Raw genomic sequence first — 24,154 nt, forward strand, 5'->3', positions numbered from 1 at the left:
AGAGAGAGAGAGAATCCCAAGCAGGCTCCATGCTCAGCATGGAGCCCAATGCTGGGCTCAATCCCATGACCCTGGGATTATGACCTGAGACAAAATCAAGAGTCTGACACTTAACTGACTGCATCACCAAGATACCCCCTCTTAGTTACTTTGAATCCCACTCTTTCCTCCAGCACTTGGGGGTCACATAATTTCCATCTCATCCAGGCCCAGGGACCAAGTTTAAGGACAGCCTAATTGAGCTATCAGGGCCACCTTTTACCTCCAGCTACACGAGTGAAGTGAAAAGAGCCCTGGACAAATCACAACTCAGTTCAGCTCTATTCACGCTGTGTGGGCATGGACATAGGCCTCCCCTTTGTCAGAATCCTTTTTTATGGATATAACATGAAGAGGCTTTGATTAGGTATGAGTTATCAACCCTAGCCCAACATTAAACTAGAAGAACTCTTAAAAAATACTGATGCCTGGGGCATCTAGGTGGCCCAGTCGGTTAAGTGTCCAACTTCAGCTCCATTCATTATCTCACTGTTCATGGGTTTGAGTCCCATGTCAGGTTCTGTGCTGACAGCTCAGATCCTGGAGCCTGCTTTGGGTTCTATGTCTCCCTCTCTCTCTGCCCTTCCCCTGCTCATGCTCTGTCTCTCTCTGTCGAAAATAAATAAATATTTAAAAATTACAAAAAAATACTGACACCCAAAGTCCTAAGCCAGAACAATAAATCAGTCTACATGTGCTTCCCCAGGCTGGCCAAGACCAACTGCACAGGCAAGCTAGACTTTCCCAGTGGATCAGAAGGTAAGGAACCTAGCTGGCCCCATGTAAAACTCAGTCACCAACTATAAGAACAGCGGCTCTAACAGTTGAACTCCACCTTCATTCTGGCCCCTAGAGCTACTAGAGTCAGGAGTTCAAATTTTCCCCTTTTCCCAACTCTGCTTCAGATCTGTAAAGAAAAAAACAAAATAAAAATAAATAAATACATACATACATACATACAAATGTATTAGAACTGATAAATTCAATGTCACATGCTTCGAAATCAAGCAAACATGACTTTTCCTTCTAAAGGACCAGGCCTATCTGCCATTATCAACTAGGTTTTTCCATTTGCCACATCTGGTCTCTATGGCCCATCTTTAAGGAGCTCACACCCTACATAGAGGGGATGGTGACAAGGGAGATCTGCTCTTCTTGCTTCCACAGGCTTTGGCTGCTCTAGTGACACATTCCCATGTGATAGTGTCACATTCCTGAGGGCTTACCAACTATTTGTGACCAGGGACTATCTGGCCAGGGATTATACTAAACCATCTACCTCATGATGTCATTCTATAACCTGTTTCTGGTGGGCTCCCTATGAATTACCCTTTCAAAGCACCTCTTCCCTCTTCACCCATATCAGGCCTAGACTGACTCTTGCCACCCTTCCTGCCCTTCTCTCCACCCAGTTATGCTCCTGAACATTCCTAGGACTTTCTATGAAGTCCTGCCATCCAAAAACCAGATAGTTGACCACTTCCAATGTGGCTTAACCATGACTAGAGCTTAAGTCTAAGCCTTTGTGAAACAACATTCATCTCCCCTTCCAATACTCCAGAGTCTAAAACTGAAGTCACATCTGTTTTCCATTCAACTCCTGTCTTCCTTATTCATTCACTGAGTAATTTTTGTAGAGTCTCTTAACCTCTTTGGGCCTCAGTTTCCCCATATGCAAATATGGGGATAATAATTCCTAACCTGCCAACTGGAGAGAGCTAATGAATATTAAATGACATCATAATAGTGTTTGAAAGGGCTCTGACAGCTAGGATGCATATCACAAACATATCGAATTATTAGTATTTGTGTTGGAGACTTTTTTGTTTGGTTTGTTTTTTTGTCCAGCCAAGGGATAAGGAAAGCTAGGAACAATGGAAAATGACTGCAAGACAATGCCAGCCAACCTGTAAAGGGATTCCTTAAATTCACATATCTCAAGGTTGTTTTAAACAGGGAAATACTTGGAAAGCAGGCAGCTATCCCCTAAATTTATAACTCCCTCCCAGCTTCCCAACCCTAGTATTCCATTTTCTGGGCTTCTCAACAGCTTAGAAGCTCCAGGGGAAATTGCCTAGAGGGGTCTCTAAGAGCTCTTTTAATATTTCTTTAGTCTTGGCTCTTCCTAACAAAGGCTAAATCCCAGTACATTGGGGGAGGGATAACTTGTCAAACCCTCCGTTAGAATAACAGTCTATGTAGGATGATCTCATACGTGGTCTCTCCTCCCTCCACTCTTTGAAGGCTTGACTCCCTTTCAATCCCAGTCTCATAAATTTGTCACCACTACCTGAGTTCACAGCTTGAAAAGATGGTACTGACCATCTTTTCTGACCAGGGAAGTAGAAGCCTATTTATTTCCTTGCTCCAAAAGCCAAAGTTCAGTTTTCCTTATAGTTAAGGTCAGTTATCCACATCAACATAAGAGTAATACCTTATGGATAACTCAGCAGTAGCACTCTAACCACTTTATGTCTGGGAATTTTTTTTTAGAAAATATGTCCCTAATTATTCTTGTTTGGGCTGTCAGAAGAGCCAAGATAATTTGCATTCCCTGGGCTCAGATGGCTTAGGAAAGGCAGTACACAGGTAACTGGAAGAAGAAACTGTTGTTATGGATAGTTGAGAGCTAACTATATGGCAATGCATCACTGATCCCAAATGGTCTATAAATGAGCTATTCCACAGAAGTGAACTTTTCCTAATAACTGAGGCTTATCATTTAAAAAAAAATTATTACATTTATTTATTTTTGAGAGACAGAGTGAGACAAAGTGGGAGTGGGGGAGGGGCAGAGAGAGAGGAAGACACAGAACCCGAAGCAGGCTCCAGGCTCTGAGCTGTCAGCACAGAGCCCAATGCGGGGCTCAAACCCACAAACCATGAGATCATGACCTGAGCTGAAGTCGGACACCTAACCAACTGAGCCACTCAGGCACCCCTGAGGCTTATCCTTTTAAGGAACATAACCATTCTTTTTTTTTTTAAGTTTATTTGTTTATTCTTAAGAGAAAGAGAGAGAAAGCACACACGAGGGGCAGAGAGAGAGGGAGAGAGAGAGAATCCCAAGCAGGCTCCACACCAGCATTGTGGAGCCCGATGTGGGGCTAGAATTCACAAACTGTGAAATCATGACCCAAGCTGAAACCACGAGTCAGACACTCAACAGACTGAGCCACCCAGGTGCCCAGGATCATAACCATTCTTAATGATGAAGTGAAAGTCTTTTATCCACTGGCACATTCTACTGCCTTTATTGACAGAGGCTGTTAAAACATGACTTAAGCCTCTCTGAGCACCTGAAGCCTGTATGTTCATTTTCCACAGAACTCACATTTGAGGATTTTTCAGTGTTATCTTATCCAAGTTTCCCACCAACTCAGGCTAGCGTTATCATCTTCACTTTACCAGTGAAGAACAGGAGGCTCAGGGAGGTTAAAGGACTTCCCATAAGGTCACACAGCCAATATGCTAAAACACAGTTCTTCCGGAAAACTTGGCCTAAATAAGTGCCTGGAGATACTTTGGATTCAAGCAGCCCAAAGACTAAAGTATCCCAAAATGTAATTCCCCTTCCTTTTTTGGAGTCTGATCTCAGAGCCTTGCTCTCCTTGCCCTACAAGATTCAAAAAGCGCCAATTACTTATAATCTGCAGGCAGTTTCCTGTTTGTCTAAAGAGGAAGGCAATAATGCCTGCAGTGGCCTATAGGCCTGGCCCAATCAAGGTCAATCTCTGGTGGCAGAGGCTCCAGGATTAAAGACTGAGTAAGCAGAAGCTCTGTCCCATCCACTGTGAAAATCTGGGAACTAAGAGACACAAGAAGAGAGGGGCATGCCATGAGTGGGCAGAAGAAATCCTCCATTTCTGGTAATTCTACTTGTCTTCATTGGACCTGGTTCCTTTCAACATGATCAATATCTTCAAGCTAGCAAGTTTCTAAGACCAGGAGAAGCTAGATATTTTTTTTCAAAATATATTGTATATTTGTTTGTATTTCACAAATCACTATCCTCCTCAACTCTTTAACTGGATGGCTTAATTACAGCTGAGTAGTCTAAAAAAATCTACTTTCCTGTCACCTGGACAAGATCCCTGATATGTATGGATAGTGGATGAGGATTCTAATCCAGCTTCACTGCTCGTCTCTGGAGAAGCCTGGAAAAGCCTATGCCCATCACTACCACCAACACAAACACACATACACACACACACACACACACACACACACACACACACACATGCACGCACACACCAGCTTCTTTCCTTAACCTCAAACATCTATGGTAGCAGAGGTCTTCTGGTGAACAGGGCTCTCAGTTTGGAATCAAGCTATCCCAAACTGGCAAAACCACAGGAGAGAGAAGTGTCCATATTAAGCAAAGGAAAGTGGTTTACCTACTGCCAATCATCCCACTGACATCATTTAGACACTGGTGAAATAATAGCAATCTCTAGATGTGGGACTTGAAAAGGGAAATAGTTTTCCCTTCATGCTTCATGAAGGAAATAGTTTTCCTTCATGCTAACAAAAGGGTCCACAATTCCCACCTTCTGCATAAAGCCTTTCTCTCTCAGGAAGGCAAATACTTACAATGTCTTCTTTATTTTCCACTCAAAAAAGAATATGGGCCCTTTTCATTTGTATAGATTTTAAGTGTTCCACCCATTTGATAACTTGCTTATTAATGAGCCCATACAGACATTAAAATCTGATTTGACATGAGAAGATGGTCATCACAAAATAAGTTAAAAAAAAGGTGCAGAACAGTATGGATTTGTTTTATGTGTGTGTTTAAAATTATATGTGTAGGGGCACCTGGGTGGCTCAGACAGTTAAGCGTCCGACTTCAGCTTAGGTCATGACCTCACAGTTCATGAGTTCCAGCCCCACATCAGGCTCTGTGCTGACAGCTGGGAACCTGGAGCCTGCTTTGGATTCTGTCTCCCTCTCTCTCTGCCCCTCCCCCACCCACACTCTGTCTCCCTCTCTCTGTCTCAAAAATAAACATTAAATGTTTTTTAGAGAAATAAAAGAAAATATATGTGTATAAATGTACTTATAACGGAGTCTAAGTTAATATAACTGGTAAATGGTGGTTCTCTCTGAAGAATAGTCAGGGGCAGAAGACATAAAATTTTATATTTTTCAGTACTGTTTCATTTCTTACAGCAAATATGTCTTAGTTTCATAATGAAGAAAACAAATCACAAATTGTAAAATAAATTAATCTTTCTTTAAGCCTGCCCTACCAAACAGCACAGACTGTTAATATACCCTATATGTTGTCTAACTCAGCAGTATAGAAACAGATAGAGAAGGCATTTAAAAACATGATGACCTTCAGAGGTGCTTAACTATTTTGGAGCACCCAACTCTATCTAGTAGGCTTCAATCTATACTTCCAAAATACTGGTCACACATCATTCTTGGGAATGTGTAGAAAAAAGACCTTCTCTTGTTTCCCAACATAGCCTACCTTGATTAACACTTGCCCAAATCTGCAAAGATATGCATCTCTGGGCCCTAAAGCAGCTTGGATGATGGTGGTGGCAGTGGTGGTGGCAACAGTGGCAACAGTAGAAGAACACAGCTGCTGAGTTCCCAAACATGATTCCCTGCTGTCCTCCCTGATCTGTGCCTGGCCATGCCCATCCCTGAGCATAGGAGTCAACTCAATTCCTAAACCTCAGGAGCACATACCTCTCAGGATTAGATTGCACCATGTAGCCCTACCTGTGTTACCAGCACACATAAAAAAATAAATTTAAAAACTGGGTAATGCTTCAAATATGTACTCTATGGCCAAAGTGTGAGTTGCTTCACAAAGGCAGATAGAAATGCCTGTTATAATTCACTAAAAATTTTGATTCAAATATTCTCCCTTTGTGTGAATGCTACTACATTGTGTGAAGACATGGAAAAAGGGAGTGGAAATTGGCTGTGAACAAGCTGGCCACTCACAGGTAAACAAACTCTCCAAGGTACACAAGAGGGACAACTCCTCCCCATTCCTTGGTACTACACAGCTCCATTCTGCCAGGGTCCAGCTGGGTCTACATTAGCTAATTTACAGTGGGCCACTGGAATTTTGTTTGGCTTTCCAGTAGACTTAGCTAAAGAAGTCTATGAAAGACAATACAACTTGAAAACAGTAGCTATTACTGTATCTATTCAACATATATTTGTTGAGTACCTCCTCTATGTTAGATACTGTGCTAGGTACTGGGTATATAATGAGTAGTGGGAAACTTTCCCTGTCCTCATGAAGTTTACATTCCTAGTGGGATAGGCTGATAGGATGGAGAGAACATATTCCTGAGAGTCATGGCTTTAAGACTTGATTCTGTCCCTGACTCATTATGGGATCTTGAGCAAGTCCATTCTCCTTGTTGTGTTTTATAGTTAATGGATATTCCATAGATTCATACCATTTGCTTCCCTTATAAAACATAAAATCCTGGGGTGGCTTAGGGGTTTTCAAATGGCCAGGACAGCATCAAGAAGCCATTGTGGTATGGGGAGAAAACAAAAAGCACACTAGATGAAGGAAAATATCCATCCAAAGACTTTAAATCTGGCCATGGTTCATGGTTCCCCATGAGCTAATTGCCCAAGACAGGTGGGATGGGCAAGTCTCTAAAGAACATATAGTCAGTGACAGACACAGAGACCTGTCCTTCTAACCATGGCAGGCTTGTCCTTCTAACCACAAGGCCTGAAAGATACCCAGTTTCACTGCAGTTTATATAAATACTTCCACCTCCCAAGGTGCCTGGGTGGCTGAGTCGGCCAAATGTCCTACTCTTGATTTCAGCTCAGGTTATGATCTCCCTCAGGTCATGATCTTATGGTTCATGAGTTTGAGCCCTGTGATGGACTTCCTCACTAACAGCACAGAGCCTGTTTGGGATTTTCTCTCTCCACCTCTCCCCTACTTGTGCTTTCTCTCTCTCAAAAATAAATGCATAAACTTTTAAATAAATAAATAAATAAATAAATACTTCTGCTTCTAGCTGAAGGGTTGTTAGGAAACCCTCTACTGTAGTACCATTCATTTGATGCTAAATAGCTGGGAGGGGAAGGTGCCACCTCCCTTTCTAGCCATTTGGGGCCATTCTTGAGGAAGGCTGTAAGAAGGCTACCTGGAGCAATGCTGCTCAGGTGAGTAGGGAGATGGGACTTACCTGCATACCTTCCACTAAAACACCAAGCTGTGGGACTTGCTCAGGGAAACTATAGCATCTGGCATTCTGGGCTTACAGGCTTAATAGGAAACACACATAGGAAAGAACTTTAATAGAACAACTAGAAAATTCTGGAGAGTCCTGGGCCTACCCTCCCTCTTTTGTGCTCCATACCTCTCAGAGGACTTCCAGATGCATTAGCGCCTGAATGTTTACCATAACCCTAAGAAGTAGGGTGTTATCATTCTTTCCATACTACAGATAGGAAACTGATACCTGAAATGATTTAAGAAGCTTACACTGGTGGGCCAAGACCAACAAGACTCTCTCTCAGGGGCCTCTTATCCCTACAGGTGCTAATGCCCCTTTTCCTACTCCAAAGTATATTTTCTCTATTACTAGCACCTAGTATATCCCACCAGGTGCTAATCCAACACTGTTGAATCCCTTGCATACATTACTGCTGCTTTTCCCCCTCCATGTCTGTCACTGACTATGCATTCTTCAAAGACCTACCCATCCCTAACCACGTCTGCCTGAACAAGAGACCCTTCTTGAAGCAAAGGGGATTATAAACTTTCAAGACAACAAGTCTAATGAAGGAGAAAGTCTTGGAGCCCAGACAGTTGCAACATCACGTGGTAAGTATCATAACAGAAATTCCTATGAGAGAAGTACAGTCAGCACATAGAAGATGGTGCAACTAATACTACCTAGGAGTATTAAAGAAAGTTTCCAGTGGAGGTAACATGGAGTGGGGAGAGGTGAAAAAGACACCCTTGACATTTCAAACTGAAAGAAAAGACATGCTAGAGCTCAAAGATATAAAAGGTATGGTTTACTTGGAAAACTTTGATCCCACAAAGCCACAGTATAGCATACATGTGGGGAGCTATGTCTGGAAAGTGAGCTAGAAGCCAGGTATCAAAGGGCTCTCTCTATATACCATGCTAAGGAGTTTAGATTTTCTCCTCTTCATATTTACTGCAGTGTTATAAATACTGGCAAATGCTGGGAGTAATCTAAATGACTCTCAAAAGGTTAATGGTAAATTATGGCACAGCCATTGGATGGAATTTTATAAAGCCATTAAAGTATTCATTTTAAAAACTAAAAAGCATCTACCTAAGATTTAGTGATATATTAAGTAAGGATAAAGAACTAGGACTTTTTTGGGGGCACCTGGGTGGCTCAGTCAGTTAAGTGTCTGACTCTTGGTTTTGGCTCAGGTCATGATCTCACGGTTTGTGAGTTCGAGCCCCACATCAGGCTCCGTGCTGACAGTGCAGAGCCTGCTTGAGATTCTCTCTCTCCCTCTCTCTCCTTGCCCCTCCCACTTACTCTCTCTCTCTCACTCTCTCAAAAATAAATAAATACACATTATTTTTTAAAAAAAGAAGTAGTACACTATTACTATGTAGTACACTATGTACACTGTGCACAATGGAAAATTATAATACACATATGAGCTATGACAAGAAATATACATAAATAATAATTGCTCTATTAAAATGGTGGATTTATGAAAGATTTCTCCCTCTATTTACTAAACTTTGCCATATGATGCCATGTTGGGTTTTATAAAAAGGGGAAATACAAAAATAACTACTACTCTTCTTTCCTTCTCCCCTTTTCACTCATCCACTTGCTTACTTACCCTCCCTCACCAACAGTCATTCTAATATACCACCTTCAGCTGGAATCCTTAATAACACATGCGAGGCCCATAGGAGGGAAAGACTGCCAGCAAGGTGTCTGCACCCAGCAGCAAGTTCTTACATGGCCCGGAGGCTATTCTAGCCCAATGTTGGGGAAGAATCTTCTACCCAAAAGCACTGCCCAGCTCTACCCAACTAAGCCTTCTCTGGTTAAACTGCCATAAGAACTTGTTCCCAAAGGAAGGAAGACAGATACTAAGAATACTTATATCATGCCCTCCCTCAAGAGGGCTCAGGGCAGTTGAAGATCAAACTCATGGCCAACTCCTAGGTGGCTGAAATACAGCCTGGGATCCTTGATTCACAAGTAGAACTACACAATGTCAGTAAAGAGGAAGAAGAAGATGCGTGAAAACAGATCCAGCCAAGAGTACATCATTTCTAGAAACGTGCTTGTGCCCCCATCACCCTATTAGGCCTTGACAGGAAATTCAGAAATCACTCTCCTTTGATCTGCAGGTCTAACACCAAAGGAAGCCATATTCACAAAATGCAAAATCAGTTGAAGGCTTAACACTAGGCATGTGGCAATCTTTCTCACTGGAAATTCCTCCCCTTTATTCCAAGCCCACATCACCTAGCTCTCCCCATCCAAGAGCAACATAGACATCAGTGACTCAAACAGAGGAAGAGGAAGGGGACATTAGCAATTTAAGACTTGGCCAAAAGCAACTTCACAGGCTTAAGGTAGCTAAGTTGTAGAGGAAGGTGGTAAAGGAAGTCAAATCTCATTCGCATTCAGTTTTGGTTTATTTCTTAGTCTTCCCCTTCCCTGCTTGAACAATGACCAATTCAGGGTCTTCTATTCTTCCTGTAGTCACCAATGACCCAAAATAACCAGCAATTGCGGTTTGCAGGCTGGACTCCAAGGCCCCACCCAAGGCACTCAGTCAACAGTTGTCTCTCCAAGCCAGGATGCCCACAGTGATCTCTGTGTTAGGTGGATCCAATATCTCTAAGAAGAACTCACTGAAATAAAGAGGGCTAATTATACATGGATAGCTGGGGGGAGAAACAATGTTCCCAATGCCGTTGCAAAGAAAGGGTAACTTCTCCAAATAGTTGCTACTCTCTGTTCTGTTACACTCTTTCTAAGAAGCCCTTACTATCTTCTTAAAGAATAGGAATAAAAAAATCATAATAACAGAAAAAAGCCAATGTTCTCATTTTATAGATATCAAAGTTAAGGCCCATAGAAATTACTTGCCCAAGGTCACACAGGCAGAGACTAAATAACCAGATATCCTGATTAAGTACATTATTCTTTTCATTGCATCATTTCTATTAAAATGCATTAGGAAAAAAAAAAAAAACATCCAGACAGGTGCTTCAAGCTTTAAATGTCAAAAAGCTCAGCTCTTCTAACCTAGGGCTAGACAGCTCAGGACTGAGGATTGGAAGCAGACAGACATTGGACCAATTCCATTCAGGAAAGCCAAGTGAGAAGTTTAGGCGTACAAAAGGCACACACAAAGAATTTACCAACTGGAGTGTTTTACTTACTCCAAAGGAATAGTTTAAGATGTTGAAAGCCCCAGCACCACCTTGCCCACCCCCACACTCTGAGCCTTTTTAGGTCAAGCAAGAGTACCCCTAGGTTATCAGAGATCTAAGTAAGAAGCTAGGGGGGGCGGGTGGCCAGGCTGAGTCAAGAGGACAAGGAGAGATAAGAGAGAAGGGGGAGAGTGGGGCGCCTGGGTGGCTCAGTTGGCTGAGCATCCAACTTCGGCTCAGGTTATGATCTCATAACTCGTGAGTTCAAGCCCCGCATCGGGCTCTGTGCTGACAGCTTGGAGCCTGGAGCCTGCTTCAGATTCTGGTCTCCCTCTCTCTCTGTCCCTAACCCACTCGCATTCTGTCTCTGTATCTCTCAAAAATAAATAAATAAACATTTAAAAACTTTAAAAAAAAAGAAAGAAGGGGGAGAAATGAAAGAAGGATGGAGAAATTATGGTAATTCCAGAGCATTTGCATCTTTCTCTCTCCTCTCCCACTTCTCCCCTACCTCTATCAAAGAGCCTCACCACCTGTTCTAAGCAAGCCCTCTACTAGGAAAAAAGAAAAATTTTCAGGTAGCACTATATAAACTTGAAAAATGTGTTCCCTGTACCAAAAGAAGAACAGGGAACTAGTTGAGGTGGTAAAGGGCATTTGAGGGGGGAGAAAATAGCCAAATAAGGCATACTTGACTGGTAGGGAATGATCAGGAAAGGTTCCCAAAGCTGACGTCAGAGGGAGGAAGCTTTTAGTCATTGGTTTCCTCTGGCAACTGGCCTAAGGCCAGGAGACAAACTCCCAACCTTAGGAAAATGCCCAGGCTATGGCAGACAGAAAGACAACCAAAAGACATTTTCCCCAGGCCCAACGCAGGCTCTGCTGGAACAGCTCTCCAAGTACCAGCAGAGAGGTATAGCGTAATTCTGAAGAAAAATGTCAGATGTTCTCACTAAGCATATGCTAGACATACCATTGCCCAGGTTCCAGAAGGAGTAAGAAACCTGGGGAAGACAGATTTGATCTACTCTGGTTACATATTTCTGATATTGCTGATAGTTTCATGTTAGAAGAAAGAAAATTTCAAAGGCAAACAGGCTAAGTGGCTTTTGTTCTCAGCAAGGGAATTTCTGAGTTATTAATGTCCCAAGAGATCAGCAAGGATGTTTGGAGAGGAGTTTTGCTCATTTAAAACCCTTGAAGACAGCAAAGATTTGTACAACTTAACTGATGACACTCAAATTGGCTATTACCTTGACCCCTACCCTACACCTTCATTCCACAGAATAGTCAACCACAGTCAAAGATTACAACAGGTAAGAACATCTTGGTGTACTTCATCCAACTTGCAGGCTGAGATGTCTGAAAAAGGACAAGGAGTTGGGGAGTGTGGCAGGGAATGGTAGGGGGCAGATTAGACCAAGACAGCAAAATCAGGAATCTTATTTAAACACACTACACTGGAGAAAAATAAAGCCTGATCCTTCCCAGTTATTTAAGAGAGTCCCAGACTAAAAGAGAGGGAAGGAAATGCTGACCAAGCCTGATAGGTATGCATTGTTCCCCCTACTAGGCCCTGACCCCTGTCACCTCCCAAATACATATCCAAGAATGGATTTCTTTGGATTATTCCTTGTTTTGTGAGACCAAATGCCCACACCTCAATTTTTCTCTATCACTAGGACCTGCTTGATACTCTGCCACACAAAATACCAAATTCTCACAAAGTAGAAGGGTCACCAAACACAGAAAGAATATTTGGCCTTTAAAGTCACCAGTTATAGGGGCGCCTGGGTGGTTCAGTCAGTTGAGCATCCGGCTTCAGCTCAGGTCATGATCTCACAGTTCATGGTTTCGAACCCCAAGTCAGGCTCTGTGCTGACAGCTCAGAGGCTGAAGCCTACTTCTGATTCTGTGTCTCCCTCACTCTCCTCCCCTCCCCCCACTCATGCTCTGTCTCTCTATGTCCCTCAAAAATGAATAAATGTTAAAAAAATTAAAGTCACCAATTATAGGACCTACCTGACAAAACATTACTACTAAGCATGCTCAGTGGTAAATGACCATACCTGTGGCCTAGGAGTTATGTTAACACTTACCTTATGCCACAAAAAGTCCACTGAAAGGAACATCAGATCTGGTTTTGTCATCAGGCACAAAGAACTGTGCTTTAAAAGTCACCCAAAAAGTCTTTCCTTGAAGTTTAAGGCCCAAATGCTGCAGCTGGGACCTAGCCAGAAAATAACATGCTCCTTAACCTATTCCAATCACACACTAAAAAATTATCCCCTCATTTCCATCTTTCCCAAATACCTATCTCATAGTAAAGCCATTGGGAAAACTGAAAGCTGTTTGTAGGCTGCTGGCCTAAAAAGTAATTACTAAGCTCCATTCCTTGATTTAGTTTATATGGAAATGTGAAGGAAGAAGTCTCTTACATACCTACATGGGCAACAAAGACAGTAAAATTTATTTCAGTTAACTAACCCAATTATATAAAACCCAAGGTTCAGTTCTTCCCCAACAAACCCCTTCAGAACATTTGGCATTTGAGACAGGATTATTGGCTGTCACTGACCCTAGAAAGAGTAACTTGGTCTATGCTCACATGTACTTTGTGGCTCCCCCTGAAACAATTAGCACCTCAAGGCTTCCTTCATTTTAGACAAACTCACTTTCAAGAGAGCACTGGCCTAGGGTTTATGCCCATGTACCAAAAGCATGTCACCCACCCACCGAGAACAGCTACTGCTCCCAAGTGTACACTTCCTTCAAAGTTCTGTTCATTAAACCCCCTTCTTCTCAAAATCTATAGAGAATGTCATGTGAAGTATTTCTTTTTCTTAAAATGTTTTTAAGTGAGTTAGCTCTAAATCTCCAATTAAATGGGACATCTATAAATGCAGGAACTATATACTCAGTTCATTTATTTCTATCCCTTATAGTAAAGAGTACTTAGTAACCACTCAATAAATGGTGAGAATGTAACTGCCTGCCTTCTTTCTTACCATTTTACCTAGCACAGGGTTGGGCATATAGTAGTTCAGTTCCATAAGTAGTTATAATAACTGACATTTGCATCTAACTTATTAGATGCTAGGCACAGTTCTAAGCACTTTACACAAATTGGCCCATTCAGTCCTCAAACAACCCTATGAGATGGGTACTATTATTGTCTTCACTTTACAGTTGAAGAAAATGAGACACAGAAGTTAAGTAACTTGCCCAAGGGTATACAAATAATTGGTCACAGAGCTAGGATTTGAGCCCAAGCAGTCTGGTTCCAGAGTCTGTGCTTTTCCCCACTGCTCTATGTTAGCTTTCTATGAAGGCCTTAAAAGTCTTTTGGTTTGGTTTGGTTTGGTTTCGGTTATCCACCTGCCCCAGGTTTGGCCTGCAACAATTAGAAGTGAGTAGTGAGGGTTGAGGCCAAGAGACTATTCTGAATTCAAATGGTTGTGACAACAGCAAATACTTCCACCAAAATACTAATGAAAATACCATAACGTTCCCCTATCTCAAGAAACGGGTCAAGCTTGAGGACTGAGTCAGATACAGAAAGAGAAGAACTCAAAATTTATTATTTTTTTTAAATTTAGTACACTCTAGTTTTTTTATATTAAATATAATTTATTGTTAAACTGGTTTCCATATAACACCCGGTGCTCATCCCAACAGGTGCCTTTCAATGCCCATCACCCACTTTCCCCTCTCCCCCACCCCCATCAACCCTCAGTTTGTTCTCAGTATTTAAGAGTCTCTTATGGCTTGTCTCCCTCCCTCTCTGTAACTTTTTTCCCCCTTCCCCTCCCCCATGACCTTCTGTTAAGATTCTCAGGATCCTCATATGAGTGAAAACATATGGTATCTTTCTCTGCCTGACTTATTTCACTTAGCATGATACCCTCCAGTTCTATCCATGTTGCTGCAAATGGCCAGATTTCATTCTTTCTCATTGCCAAGTAGTATTCCATTGTGTATATAAACCACATCTTCTTTATCCCTTCGTCAGTTGATGGACATTTAGTCTCTTTCCATAATCTGACTATTGTTGAAAGTGCTGCTATAAACATTGGGGTACAAGTGCTCCTGTGCATCAGCACTCCTGTATCCCTTGGGTAAATTCCTAGCAGTACTATTGCTAGGTCATAAATTTAAAAAGGCAAAGTGAAAGCAGGGATTTGGGTGAAGGGGGGCAGGAAAAGAGAAACGTCATTCTGGTGCCCCAGAAGAACTGAGTCGCCCACTGACTGAAATCTGCTACAGCAGAAGCTATTTAGGGGAACTCCACTGCAGCCATCTTGTTAATGTAATCACCACAGAGCCAATTCTCTGGAAGTCTGTGTCCCCTTGGTGAAAAGAGTCATTCTTCCAAGATAGGCAAGTCCAGTGAGAGACCACTAACTTGGTAATCAAGAAAGCCAAGTTCTCCATTCAATACTATTACCAACTTTATGTGATCCTGAGCAAGCTGGATAACTCCTCTAGTTATGAGCACAGAAAAGAATTCTGGTCCATAAAAACTCTTAGTGCAGTTGAGGCCCAATCTCAAGCAGGAAAATGTGGCTAGTTTCCTTTCTTTACCTCCCTTCAACACACATGCATCTGTTTTCTACCACCCTTTGCAGACAAAGCAAAAAACATTTACCTTCCTGGGAAGTGCTACAGAGTCCCAAAGGCACTGTCAGAGCCTTAATCATCTCCAAATAAAGTAACCTCTGAGGTCAGTTCTACACATTCAGAAGGACTTGCTCTTCCCATGAACATAATAACACTATGGTCAAGTCACCCCAGCACAGAGGGAGAAAACACTGAGTACCCTGCACCAAGTGCCATTTAGAAGGCAGACAAAAGTTCCTCCTCTACACTGGGGCTAGGCAATTTTGGTTTAGTCCCAGCCTTATTATCAGTTCACTCATATCACTTCCCTTTTCTGGACTTTGCTATCCTCATCCAAAACATAAAGGTAGAACTAAAAAGTTTAAGATGAGGTCATTTGCTCTGTGGTTTAAAACACTCCTGTGAGATACCCAGACAATCCAGAACAATCAGCTGAAGTGAAGGTTAAGGATGAGGAAGCTCTGGGTCATCCTAAATAGAGATGCATTTGAAATGTTGTACCCCACAACAGCTAGCTCTCAGCTCACTGGTGGTAGTTATCTTGAGAGGTTAGTTTATGCCCACCAGTTCCTCAAAGTTTACCAATATCTAACTACCACACTCATAAGGTTAAAAGTACATTTGAAACATAACCTAACAGCTTCCTGGCATTTCAGCAGAACTACAGGGAGTATATGCTACTGGAGAGTGAGAAGGAAACCCATGCAATTTTCAGTGTTTGTCTGAGGCTCTTCAGTCAACTCATAGCCTTCACAATATAGTGTCATTTGGTTTCTTGTTCCTCCGTAAGGAAGGACATAGTCCTTTTCCCTCCATAGACTTAAGAAGAAGCAGCCAAGAACACTCATACCAGTGTTCTTGTCAGAGCTACTAATGAAACAAACCAACTCCCAAGCTAAAAATTCTCCATTCTGAACTCAGTACCCAGGAAAACACATTCCCCCCAGAGGTGTAAGGGGACAAAAAAGTACATTTTAGCAAGTGCTGCTGAACTTTTTACATCCAGAAAATTCTAGCACACTGCCTGGTACAAAGAAGGCACTCAAATTTTGAGGGAAAAAATGTCTTAAGGAAAAAAAAAAACATATAAATGGGAGGCTTTAAGCTGTATCATCAAGGCTCTCAAGGACATCAAGATCCCTAGAGTGTATTTATTACTAATGCAGTACCCTCATGACAAATTGGAGAGACTGAGAGACTGAATAAAGGACTTGCCTAACTATTCATTTCATTTGGACCACTTAATTAAGGACAGGGAAGATGTTTTTCTTTTCTTTTTTTTTTTTTTTTACTTTCTTTTTTTTATTTTTTTTTTTTTTATTTTTTAATATATGAAATTTACTATCAAATTGGTTTCCATACAACACCCAGTGCAGGGAAGATGTTTTTCTTACATGAAAAGAGAAGAAAAATTCTCCAGTTAGTGTTACTTGCCACTTTCCAAACCAATGGAGTCCTGAGCTACCCTTCAAGTGACTGCTCCTATGACACAAATCAGAACCTGGAATTGAAAAGTTTTTCAGCTCTATCAAGCATGAAATGGGAAGGATGAACGGCAAAGCCAGCCAATCATGATAAGACCACCTCTCTACTTGACCACTAAACTGTCCCAAAGGAGACCATCTTTGTACTCTGTTTTTGTTTTTTGTTTTTTGTTTTTTTTCTTTTGGGGCAGAAGAGTGGGTATGGTAGCAGCAAGAAAAGATTGTGAATTAGGAAAGATGTACATGATAAATTCAATTGTATCTCTGAAAAATCAGAAACACACTGTTCCCAACCTGTAATAATGCCAATTTCCAGCAACTTCTAGCCATAAAGGCCCAACCATGGTCATGTTGGTAACCAGATATTCTCCCCTCTGGGGATCTTGACTCTGAAAATTCAAGTAAGGGGGACTCCCAGGAAGACACAAAGGAACCTAGACAGACAGTTGCCAAGCAACACTATTAGAACAGAGTTCAGAATAAATGTAGCTGTCATCTTATCTCATCCATAGAATTGGATGTGGAGCTAGAGAGATAGACCAGATGACCTCTAAATATCCCTTCAGCATCCAGTAAAGCATTCTCTTGAGAGCAGAAAGAAGGAAAAGTAAAAATAACACCCTTAAAACAAGCTACTATTATGGGAAGCTAGAGAATAATGGAGAGTTAGCAGACTAGTGGTCAATACCACCCTCAGAGAACAACCTTCCCCGCTCCAAGCCTAAGTATAGATTATTTGTTGCCTTCAAGGATCCTCTTGCCTAACCAGCCCCTCTCCGTCCAGAAAGCTATTCAAGGAGAAGTCTAAAGGAAATCCCCAAGATAGTTCTTGCTCTATCATCTACGCTTTCACAAATGGTAGAGTAAACTGGGGAAATAAAAAGTGGAGAGATGCAGGATCCAAAGAATCACCTTCTCTCATGTATAACTTCCATTCCTGATCCCTTTCCTTTCCCTAAAGTCTGTATGCAGGGCTGGTTCAATGGTTGAAAAATTGATATTCTGCCTCCTATTCATGAAGTACCATTTTAGTGCCACTCGAGTGGCTCAAGCAATGCTAGGAATGGCAGAAGAATAAATAGTCCACACAGTCCCTGTTAAAGTTTAGCTGAATGCAGATCCAGAAGCCTTCAAATACTTCAAGAAGCTGGACTCTATATCTGCTCACATGGATGGTCACATTAATGACCACTTGATCACCTTTCCCCTGACCTATTGAGCTAGGGCTAAAAATCCAGCAAAATAAAAAGGTTTTACCAAGACTGGTTCAAGACCTAGATTCAAGTCCTGGCTTTACTACTGACATGCTACATCATTCTAGGTCAGCCCCTCCCTATCTGTGGTCTCAGTTTTCCCATATATACAATGAGAAGGGTTAGACTTGATAGTTGTGAAGAGCCTTTTCAACTCTAACAAACCAAAAACTCAAGAAAACCTTGAAAATTAAAAACAATCTCTTTTTAGGGAGTCCTAAAGACTTTGTGACCAAAAAAAAATTAAAGAGGGCAGGGAAGGAGAAATACTTTGTTTTTACAACTGTCTTATCAGCAGAAAGTGTAGATAGCAAGTTAATAAGCTTCTTCATTCTGGCTGCTAAAGCAGACTTAGGAAACTGGCAACTAGAAGCATAATCCAAGAATTGGAAGAAAGAGGATACAGAGGAGCATGTTTTAACAGATTTAACGGAAGTTGGGCTAAGGGAGACAATTGGCTGTAAAAATGAAACCCAGCCTTGACAGACTGCAGACATGGTTCATATGAATGAACAGATTTGATTTTTCCATTACCCTTCCCTATCTGTCATACTCCAGAAATAGCCTAATAGCCTAACTAGTAAAGAAGGAGCAGAAAACAGGGAATTTTCTCCCTTCACTAAAGTTACTAGCTGGCATGCAGTGAACTAGTGTAAGTCCCTGGATGCCTCAGAATTGTGATGAGGAATGAGAAAAGTAACAGGAGGCACCTTGTGAAACCCTCAACTCTCACCAGGAGAACACACAAATTCCAGTGTTACTTTGCCTAAATTATCCACTTTCTTTTATCTGAGGACCAGGAAGTCCTAAGAACAGAGGGCAGTTTGCTTTGGGCAGGAGAGGGGATTCAATTTCAAGAACCCAATCACTGAGTCAGAACAGAGGGTCAATGGGATAAGCATCAAAAACCTTGGACCCCAATCTTGGTTTTGTCACCATGTGCCCTTAGGTAGGTTCCTTTCTGTTAGCCTAATATCCTCATTAGTTAAAAAAAGAAATATTTGGGTGGGGAGGGGGAGAAAGTTGTACTAGACAGTCTCAGAGGTCCCTTTCAGGTCAAGATTCTATGGTCTTAATAAGCATGATATAGTTGTTTCTCCTAAATTTGACCATTACTTGAACAGAACAACATGGAAAATTCTCCAGTTTTCAGGCTATCAAAATTCGGCCCTCTTCTTCCAATCTGATTTAAGTTTCTGTCAATCTGCATAAAAATACCTTCAGTATTAGGTAACTTCAGTACCCTAGCCTGAACCTCAAACAGCTCATTCTCCAGTCTCTCTCCATGCCCAGGAAAAGGATCACCACGCTATCTTCTTTGCCATTTCTGACTGAGATGGGATGGTTAAGGCAACTCTGAGGCAATTTCTAGGCCCATCGAGTTACATTTAAAGGTGAGCTACCTTAGAACTGACTATGAAATATGCCACTAGTGAAGAGAGGTCATAGGGTAAAGTCTGTTCCCAGAGATCCACCCATCTATTTAGGTAAAAACACCCACAGAGAGCTAAACTCAAGAAGAGGCTCCTGAAAGGATCTTTATAATCCTCTGTGTTGGCAGAGACAGTGGGCTTTTTTTCCATGTTTTTCTTTTCAAAACCATTCTCTCTCACTTTATGTGTGTTGGGGAAGGGAAGCCAAGTGTGGGAAAACCCCGTGTCATAAAACCACCACAGCAATTTAAAGGAGAGAAGGTAAAAGGACATACTTGTTGAAAACTTGGTGGTTTTGATGGACAGCGTTCTGGAAAGTCAAGAATGACTTGACAGAAAGGCTGGAATACAGCAACGTGGCAACCAAATTCAGCATACACCCAAAGAATCAGGCACTCCACTCCTCTCCTCCAGGGACCCTTGGCCCTTCTCAAGGCTACTAGTCACTATCTCAGCTCTACAAGGCTCAGACAGTCCTCTAAGGAGAGGGGTCTGTAAGCACAACAAGCTGCTTGTCAGTGTGGTCACCAGGCCTTCCCGAACAAGAAAAGGGCCCTAGTAGCTTTTTGGCATGACTTGCACAAAAGCAAGCAGGACTCATTATTCAGGCACACCCCTCCCCTACCCCTCCCTTCTGGGCATCCGGCCTCCCTAGGCCCCACTCCCAGGACGCTTCTGCTCTTCTCATAACAGCCAGCAGGGTGGAGACCAAATCCTAGAAGCTACCACCATTTTAGAAAGGTGCAGCCCCACAAGGGAGAATCCACACCTCACAGAAAAGTCTGGAGGGGATAGGGGGAGATAGAGACCCATTAAGCAATGGGAAGGGCAAGGATCTGTCGGTGGAGAGGAGGAAGAAACCAGTCTTCTACCCTAGAAGTAAAGCAGACCTCTCCTCAGACTGGTGCCCAGTTAAGTATTAGTGATCCTGGGTAAAAGCAAACAGCTTCTGATATGTCCCTCCACAACTCTCTCTTCCACCAACTCTTTCTTCCCCTATTAGTGAGAAACAGCTGGAGCTGCCAGGGGAAGCTATGAGAAAGGTGAGTGGGGGTGGGGGATCAGCCCATTGCAGCTCCCTACCCCCTCCTTCTTTCTCAGTTCCCCTGACCCCTCCTGGACCATGGCAGCTTTGCCCCTCAGAAAGGCACCAATTCATGAACTGGAGAAAAGTGTTCCTTTCCCCTGCCCCCATAGCACATCAGGGGCAAGAAGAGACCTCGGGCTCCCAAGGAACCCTCCTTACTGCCTCATCCCACACGGAGGAAACTGTAATCTGAGAAAGAGGCAGGTCCCACCTAGTCCACACTTCTTGCCCAGCACCCACTCACACCCGAGGACGCACCAGACCAGGACTCCATTCTCGCCCCTCCCTAACCCAGGTCTTGGCGGAGGGCTCGGCGTTCTGAGTGGGCGGTTGGCTGGCCAAGCTCCTAGCCACCAGCAAGGGGCTACTAGAGTCAGCTAGAGCCCCCAAGGTGGCAGCGTACATCCTCAGGACTCACCGTCTTAGGCATGGTGGCTGCAAAAGTGGCAGAGTTGATGGAAGTTCGGCTAGTTGCTGTCGGGCAGCGCTGAGCACACAGTACACACAGCACGGACTCGGGACTGGGGTTTCGGATTGGGTCCCTCGCTAGCGTCAGGGCAACTGCTCGGCTTCCTGCTAACGGGCCACGACTTCAGAAACCCCACCCAGGAAAGAGCCGCCCCTGTCGCGTCGCCCGCTTCTTTCTGTGGCCGGGCTTCCGTGCTGCTCCCCGCCCTCGCGCCCGCCTTCTTGCCGGCCGCTGGCCCCGCCCAGCCCAGCCCAACCCAGCCTGGTCACAGCAGCCACGTGGGGCTCAGGCTGGGCCTGGGAGCTCCAAAGGGGATTCCTACCCCTGACCCAGCCCCACTCTTTCTCCCGTCCCTTTCACAGCCCCTACCTCTTTGAATCCAGGCCATCTGGCCCCACCCCCAAGCAGAGACTGGCCCTGGGCTGAATCTTGGCAGAGGATTAGAGCCCTTGACAGTAAGTGTCCACTAATGGGGAGCTTACTACCTACCAAAACTGTCTGTGCCCTCTGAGGACAGCTCTGATTCTCAGAAAGTCCTTGTGTGTAGCCAAACTCCTTTTCTCCTGTGGATCTCAGCTTTGCTCCCTGTGGCCACACAAATCATCTACTGTCCTTAATAATTCCTTAGAGGTCTGAAGATTACATGCCACCCCCCCCCAAACTTCTCTTCTCTTGGCTACACTACCTCAGCTCCTCCTACACTTCATTCATTCTCTTCTGTAGGTTTCTATATCCCTTTTCCCATCATATTTCCTCCCCATTCTTGTTCAATCCTCATTTTCAACAGAATTGGGCTTCTTTTCTATATCTGTCCCCTACTCATTTTCCTTCCTTCAAATCACAGCCTTCACCTTCTTCAGATCAATGCCTTGATGCTTCATCCTCTCCCCCAACATATTCATGATTTATGTGTTTACTTTCTAATAAGGCTATCATTTCTCAAGTTGGATGCACCCCCAGTCCACTCCTTTGAGATGTGTCTGTCTGCCAGCACTCATTCTACTTCTTAAGGCCACAAAATCCCAGGACAACAGAGTTCAAGACTACAGCTGTTATCTGGATAAGTCTGAGTTTTACTTTGAAAGTGACTGATCATAATTATTTTTTCTCCTATCCACAGGCAACCATGTGAAAGTATAGTCTGAGTATCTTTTACAAAGGAGGGCATCACATACCTCAAGGATGATGAGCCAACTTGGAACAGTGGAATGGATATTTGAGAGGGGTAGTCAGGACACTTGACCTCTAGTTGTAGCTTTGCCATTAATTCACTCTGTGACCACTATATGGGCTTGTGTAACTCCCTTCCCCATCTGAGCTTGAGTTTTCTCTTCTGGAACAAGAAATGACTGGGTTCTGGGCTTCCAAGTTCCTTTCCCACTCTGACATTATAAAAGGATGAGAAAAGAAGTAGATTCCCTAGGACAATAGATGAATCTAGCAGGGTTGTATAAAGACTGGCCTTGCATTTTCATTCAGGAATCAGCAGTCCTATTCCCTGCTCCTCTGCTTTCCCAACTCACCAATGTTAATGAATCAGTGTGCCTCAGTTTCTCTCACTGCTGTCAAGATTCATTGATGTGTGCTAGGGTATACAAAGTTCCCTGCCCAACTCATCATCAGGGAAGTGCAAATCAAAACTACAAGGAGATATCACCTCACACCTGTCAGAAATTGGCTAAATGAAAAGCACAATAAACAACAAGTGTTGGTGAAGATGTGGAGAAAAAGGAAACTTCTTGCACTGGGGGTGGGAATGCAAACGTGCAGCTACTCTTGAAAACAGTATGAAGCTTCCTCAAAAAGTTAAAAATACAACTACCCTATGATCCAGTAATTGCACTACTGTATGTTTACCAAAAAAAAAAAAAAAATACAAAAACACTAATTCAAAGGGATACATGCACCCTTATATTTATAGCAGCATTATTTACAATAGCCAAATTATGGAAGCAGCCCATGTCCATCAATAGATGAATGGTTAAAAAGGATGTGATATATATATACACAATGGAACATTATTCATTCATAAGAGGGAATTAAATCTTGCCATTTGCAATGACATGGATGGAGTTAGAAAGTATAATGCTAAGTGAAATAAGTCAGTCAGAGAAAGTCAAATACCATATAATTTCATGCATATGTGGAATTTAAGAAACAAACAAATGATCATATGTGAAAAAAAGAGTCATACCATGAAACAGACTCATAACTATAGAGAACACACTGATAGTTACCAGAGAGAAGGGGGATGGAGGAAATGGGTTAAACAAGTGATGAGGATTAAAGAGTGCACTTGTGAGAAGCACTGGGTGATGTATGGAATTGTTGAATCACTATATTGTATACCTGAAAGTAATAGAACACTGTGCATTAACTATACTGGAATTTAAAATAAAATTTAAAAAATAAAAGTATTTTAGATGTATTAAAGAATTGAAAAAAAAAAAGTTATCTACCCAAACTATTTCCTTGAGCTGAGCAGTTGACCCTCCAAGGAAGAGCAGCACTTCCCAGAAAGCCTTAGTAGCAAGGATAGCAATAATGGTCAATCACATTCCTTGACATTACCATGCCTCTTTTCCCCCAGAAGTTCAAGGAACTCACTGACTCACTCATTTATGTTCTCCTAAAGCCCACTAGGGCCTTGAACTAGGCTAAGTGCCAAAAGGAGGGGAAGTTGATTGGAGACTTCAACTTTCATTATCCATTCTGGAGAGTGGAAACCCCCTGTGTGTCATTCCCCATGTCCCATGTCAACACTCCCTGTAATACACAAGAGAAATCTGGTTGGGGAACGTCAAGCAGCTGAACACACTATTAAAAGGGAAAAGGGGCACAGGAGTCTAAATGGAAAAAGGGAGGTCAGAGAGTGGAGAAACTAAGGAGGAGAAGGATGGGAAAGGGAGGAAAGCATAGATGATCAGAAACTGTTTAGTTCAGCCCCAATGCATGTTGAGGAAACTGAGGATCAAAAAGAGGAAAGAACTTACCCAAGATTGGGCAACAAGCATAGAGGACAGATTCAGGGATAATAGGGAGGACAAAGAGCTCAGTTAAGCTGTTGTGATAATACAAGCAAGAAATTTTGAAAGCTAGAACAAGGGAAGTAGTCCCAACCACACCCCTCCACCTTCACCAGACAGAAGCTGGGTATGGCGATTATGGTCAAGCATCTGGACATACTTGAAGGTTACATTCAAAACCCTATGTCTAGAAGGGACCCATCTCAGCTATCCCCCCATCTCCAAAGCAAAGTAGAGGCAGCTGAGGTGCTCTCTTGTTCTTCAAGATGGTCAGAGAAACACACCTTTGTTTCTTACCTCTTTGTAAAACACTTTTTACCTATATGGTCAGAACTTCTGATCTC

General features: G+C 42.7%; 1 protein-coding gene across 1 annotated transcript in view; it reads right to left on the reverse strand.

Moving 5' to 3' along the window:
• The window catches only part of MSN (moesin), a 65,264-nt gene extending 44,310 nt beyond the window's left edge, over nucleotides 1–20,954 (reverse strand). The window contains exon 1 of the mRNA XM_081792355.1: nucleotides 20,734–20,954. Within this exon, the coding sequence (XP_081648481.1) occupies nucleotides 20,734–20,745 (12 nt within the window). The 5' untranslated portion in view covers nucleotides 20,746–20,954. The remainder of the gene's footprint in view (nucleotides 1–20,733) is intronic.
• Nucleotides 20,955–24,154: the final 3,200 nt, after the last annotated feature.

This window comes from Panthera onca, chromosome X, assembly GCF_046562875.1.
Source record: "Panthera onca isolate mPanOnc1 chromosome X, mPanOnc1 haplotype 2, whole genome shotgun sequence".
Lineage (NCBI taxonomy): Eukaryota > Metazoa > Chordata > Mammalia > Carnivora > Felidae > Panthera > Panthera onca.